General features: G+C 46.5%; 1 protein-coding gene across 4 annotated transcripts in view; it reads left to right on the top strand.

Moving 5' to 3' along the window:
• The first annotated feature begins 979 nt into the window (after window positions 1-979).
• Window positions 980-4933, top strand: part of NTRK2 (neurotrophic tyrosine kinase, receptor, type 2) — a 562954-nt gene continuing 559000 nt past the window's right edge. For 3 of the 4 annotated variants that reach the window (XM_006875882.1, XM_006875885.1, XM_006875884.1), the window contains exon 1: window positions 1032-1243. In XM_006875882.1, the coding sequence (XP_006875944.1) occupies window positions 1032-1243 (212 nt within the window). Of the gene's footprint in view, window positions 1244-4933 lie in introns of all 4 variants that reach the window. The other variant, XM_006875883.1, reaches the window with a different exon arrangement.

Below are 4933 nucleotides of genomic sequence, written 5' to 3'. Positions count from 1 at the left end.
ACTTAACCAGCAGTAGCAGAGGCGGCGGCGGCGGCGGCGGCGGCGGCGGCGGCTCCCGGAATTGGTTTGAGCAGAAGCCTCGCTCGCTGCTTCACTCGCGCTCTCCCGGGTTCAGTCCCCGGCGGCTGAAGGAGCCTGGACCCAGGCGCCGCCGGCGGGCAGGAGGTGCCAGAGCCTGGGTGAGCAGCGCAGGCAGTGCCCTACGTCTCCTCGACCATCAGTATCTATCCCCCTCCGCCCCCCAGGGACGGCCTCAGTGGCTCCCCAGGTGGGACGCACCGCGCCACCTGCCCATGCCCCCAGCACCCAGTGGCAGTGGCGGATTCTGCAGCATCATTCGAGCGCCCGGCTTGCGGAGCCAGAGCGGCCCGCCGGCAGTCTCTGCGTCCCCTTTTAGAAGGTCCTTCGCCTGGTGTATGCCATGGAATCCTGTCTCAGGGACTCTTCCCCTACCTCCTCTCCCTTGGTCTCCCTCCGGCTTGGAGAGAGGGTGGGCACACTGGTTGCCCCAGTGGCGTCAGTGCCATCATGGGGCAAGTTGGTTTCTCGGGTCTGGAGCTGGGCCCTCATCCCTCTCTCTACTGGGTTGGGGTGGGGGTAAGGGATGTGCGAAGGGAGAGTGCCCCAATTCTCGGTGTCTGGGGTCCTGCGCTCAGACTCAGGTGTGTCTATTTGTCTTCAGCTTCGAGGTGCGTCCCAGATCCCCGTGCGCGTTTAACGAGAAGCCTGAGCCCAGCGAGTCTGGAGAACGCCGCGGGCCGGTGCCCAGCGCGCCAGGCCATGCCGCGGCGACCACGGCAGAGCTTGGAGCGGCGGTAGCGCCCCCTGTGAGGCGGCCCGCGATGCCCCGGCCACTGTGAACTGTGGCACACTCAACCCGGGAGACTTTTGGCTCTGCGCGCCAGTGACCAGCATCGAAGAGTCAAGGGACTAGTGAGTGTGGTGAAGGCCTCCCGGTGCAAGCAGTGAAGACAGACCCGCACAGCGCGGGGACACTCCTTCACTCAGGCCGACTCGGGCTGGCACTAGGGATGCCGTCCTGGACAAGGTGGCATGAACCCTCCATGGCGAGGCTCTGGGGCTTCTGCTGGCTGGTTGTGGGCTTATGGAGGGCTGCCCTGGCCTGCCCCACATCCTGCAAATGCAGCGCCTCTCGGATCTGGTGCAGCGACCCTTTGCCAGGCATCGTGGCGTTTCCAAGGCTGGAGCCTAACAGTGCAGACCCTGAGAATATCACCGAAATGTGAGTTTCTGTCGCTTTCTCCTTCTTTAACTCTTCAGCTCTAGGGTTTGGGTCCGCTAGGTGGATACTTTCAGGGCAGGAATGCTGTCCTAAGTCTAGGAAGAAATAGGATGGGATGAGATGGGGAATAGGGCCATTTGTCCCTTACCTGGCTTGGGGCTCCTAGCTCAGGGAGAAGTGTAATAACTTTAAAATGATACATATGTGTAAAAGAAATTCCTTATGCACTTTATATTCCAAAGCCCTGCTGGATGGGCTTTAGGCTTTCCATTTGTATCTCAATAACTTAGTTTTGGACATTTTTTGTTCGATAAGATGTTATGTTTGTGTTGTAAGTTCCACTAATATTTGACAGAAAGGAGGTTAAAATCATTAACTTTCTGAAGTCTATTGAAGGAGGTCCCTCCCTTATTCTCTTTCTCTGAGGTTTGGAGCTAACCAATTTCCCTTTTCATTTCATATATCAGATTTTGCAGAGGAGATTACATCCAGAGATGGCCTTGAAAATGATCTGTAAGAGGAGAAGTTCTGAGCATTGAAAATGCATTCCCTCCAAAGGGAAAATGTGATAGGTGGAGCCTAAAAGCCTGTTCTGATTTAATTTGAACTTGACTTCCCAGAGATACCATTTTGAGCCCATTTGGATTATAAATCGTAATTGCTCACTGAACAATTTCCTGGGACTAGGTTAGATGATAAAACTGTGTGGTAGTTTGATGAATATTGGCTTTAACATGGGACCCCTAGGTCCCTGGAAATGTTTGAGTTTGTCCTAGTCTGATTAAGTAGACGAATTATGTGTTTCTACTTCTCGTCCTCGAGTGTCTTGTAACAAATACATTATCAAGCAGGAACTCACCAGTCCTTTCCTCAGCATTTCTTTGTCACCTCTGCTAGCGGTATTATTTGGTACTAGGGACTTTGCCATTTCATGTGTTTCATTAACTTGAGATTTTATTCATACGTGCCCTGGATATTCAGATAAAGTTTCTCCTGGTTTTCCTTACAGTGTTTGACACTGAAATTAGCAGAGATGAAGGTAGGGTTTGGGCTGTGGCCTTCCGGTTGGCCAGTGCGCATGCATTTCCCCCACCTTCACCCCACCCCCCCACACTGAAAAGTACAGTTTTGTTTCTCAATGTAGTTGACCAAGATAACCTGTTTTTGTTTTGTTTTTTTTTTCTTTCTTTTTAAGTAAGAGATGTTCCCAGTCTGTGCTGCTGTGATGCTCCCACTGAAAGGCACAGGCAAAAGGAAATGACAAGAAAACAGGGAGGAATGTGCAGGCCTAGCATAGCTGAGATATGCCCAAGCTGCCAACTGTCACGCTGCTCCAGGCAGCAGGATCTCAATCTTTTCTGCAAGGAGAGCAGCAGGCAGAGCCAGGGAGTAAGGTTGGGTAGGGACCCAACTGTGCTGGCCTTGGCCTGACTGGTTGAGGCTGGTCCAGCTGGTCCAAGGTGTCTGTGGCATTTTTAAAGATCTGTGTCATTTTCAGAGGATGGGTTGTCAGTATCAGAAGGAGGAAGACAGATGGAATTCAGAGCCCTTCAGACTATTTTGAGACCACAGGGTGTGCCTTTAGACAGTTGGGTGTTTGTTTTAAAATTCTGTATTGGATTATAGATGAGTGCTGAGGAAGCCAATAAGATTAGGCTGATCATTTTCACTTGATTATTTTTAAGTTCATAATTTGGGAAGAAAGGGAATAAAACTTTTAAAATAAAAACTTAGAATTTTAAACTTTAGTAGTCTTACATAGGAGATCAATAGATTTAAGCAGAGGTTTCTCATATCACTTTTCACAGACGTTGCTGTTTCTTATGTATCTAATGACAAGTTCTATTTTAAGGCTTTTAAAAATTGATTTTTAAAAAATTTCCAAAGCATTCATCACAGTTTTTCATTCTGTAATGGTACTCCTAATCCATGTCCTTCTCACTTTTTCAGTTTTGATTTGTAAATTTTGAGGCTGGGGAATGGAGAGGTATGTACTGTGTTTAGGCAGGGAATTAGGTTAGTAACATTCATCAAGTGTGATCTGAAAAAAAGTATGGTTCTCTGGGTACCCCTTCTGTTTTCTCTGAGCTCAGCCTATTAAGGCTCCAGTCTCTTTGTCTGTAAGACATATCACAACCCTTGTTTAGAAGCACATCCCATAATTATGTTGGATTCTGCTGTTTTTGATAGCAAAATGACATTAGTGGATGAGCTTGTTTCACTCACATCCTTGTATGACACCATGTGGACTCTCTTTCTTACATATTAATGTTTGCTTAAACAGTTGCTACCAGCTACATTTGGAACCAAATGACACACAGCCACCCCCTTTGTTGTCACATCCAGTGGTATTCCCCAAACATCGTTCTTAAAAGTTTTTGCTTAATGGTGTTTAGTTGAAGCTGCATGCTTCTTCCTTTTTAAAAAATAGGAATAATGTACACAGATAAAATGTGAAGAGAATTTTCTGAAGAAATAATTTACCATATCATATAAAACTTGTCTTTTAATATCTATATATGGGAGGAAAAGGGTAAACATTGTGCCCTTTAGGGTTCAGAGAGAGTCAATGGCAGAACATTTTCTCTCTCTGTGTGTAAATAGAGTCCTGGTGTGGTTCTGTAGGATAAACATTGGTCTGCTAGCCACATGGTCAGTGGTTTAAATTCACCAACTGCTCCTTGGAAACCCTATACAGGGTAGCTATGAGTTGGAACCAACTCATAGGCACTAAAGCAATGACATATATATATATGGAGTCCTGGTGTGGTGCTGTAGGATAAGCACTGGACTGCTAATAACAAGGTTGGTGGTTCAAAATCACCAGCTGCTCCTGAGAAACTGAATACAGGGTCACTATGAATTGGAACTGACTTTAGAGCATTTAGCTCAATGGCATTTATATCTATCTATCTATCTATCTAGATCTAGATATAGATATGTATATATATATATATTGTTGTTAAGTGCCGTCGAGTCAGTTTCGACCCATAGCGACCCTGTACAGAGTTGCTATGAATTGGAACTGACTCAAAGGTAATTAACAGCAACAATAATCCAGTTTCATCTCGCTGCTTCATTGAACTCACTCTCACCACAGTCTCTACAGACCTTCATGTCACTAAACCCAGGACGTACCAGGGTGCTTCAACAAGTCCATGGAAAAATGGAATTGAAAGATAGTGAACTTCTGAAGCTCTTGTCTTACTGGATTGCGTAGCAGAGCTTGATCTCATTCTTATTCCCACTTTCTTGGAGCATTCTTTCCCTTGGAACTCTGTGTCCCTGTAGTTCTCTTGTTTCCCCCCTATCTCTTTGACTACTGCTTATTCATTTTTCTCTGTGCTTCCTTTAAAAGTTGAAGTCCCATGAAGTTCTGTCCTCAGGATACTTCTGTTCTTGGGCCATATCACCTCATCCATGACATCAGTTGCCTTCTCTGTGCTAATGATGTTCTTGTCTCTGTCAAATATTAGTGATGACCATTGGGCTCATGTACCCAACTACCAATTGAATGTCACCTCTTAGATATATTATAGTTTATGTGCTTGCTGTATGAGTGTATTTGTGTACAAGTGCCTCACCAGTTGCCAGATAAACACTTGGCTATAATGTTGGTTTGAACCTCAGGGTCAGTGGTTCAAACTTACCAGCTGCTCCTCAGAAACCCCGTAGTGGGTCGCTATGATG

The sequence above is a fragment of the Chrysochloris asiatica genome, unplaced genomic scaffold (assembly GCF_000296735.1).
Source record: "Chrysochloris asiatica unplaced genomic scaffold, ChrAsi1.0 scaffold00344, whole genome shotgun sequence".
In the NCBI taxonomy this organism is placed as follows: Eukaryota; Metazoa; Chordata; class Mammalia; order Afrosoricida; family Chrysochloridae; genus Chrysochloris; species Chrysochloris asiatica.
This window is presented reverse-complemented; position numbering and strand designations above follow the sequence as displayed.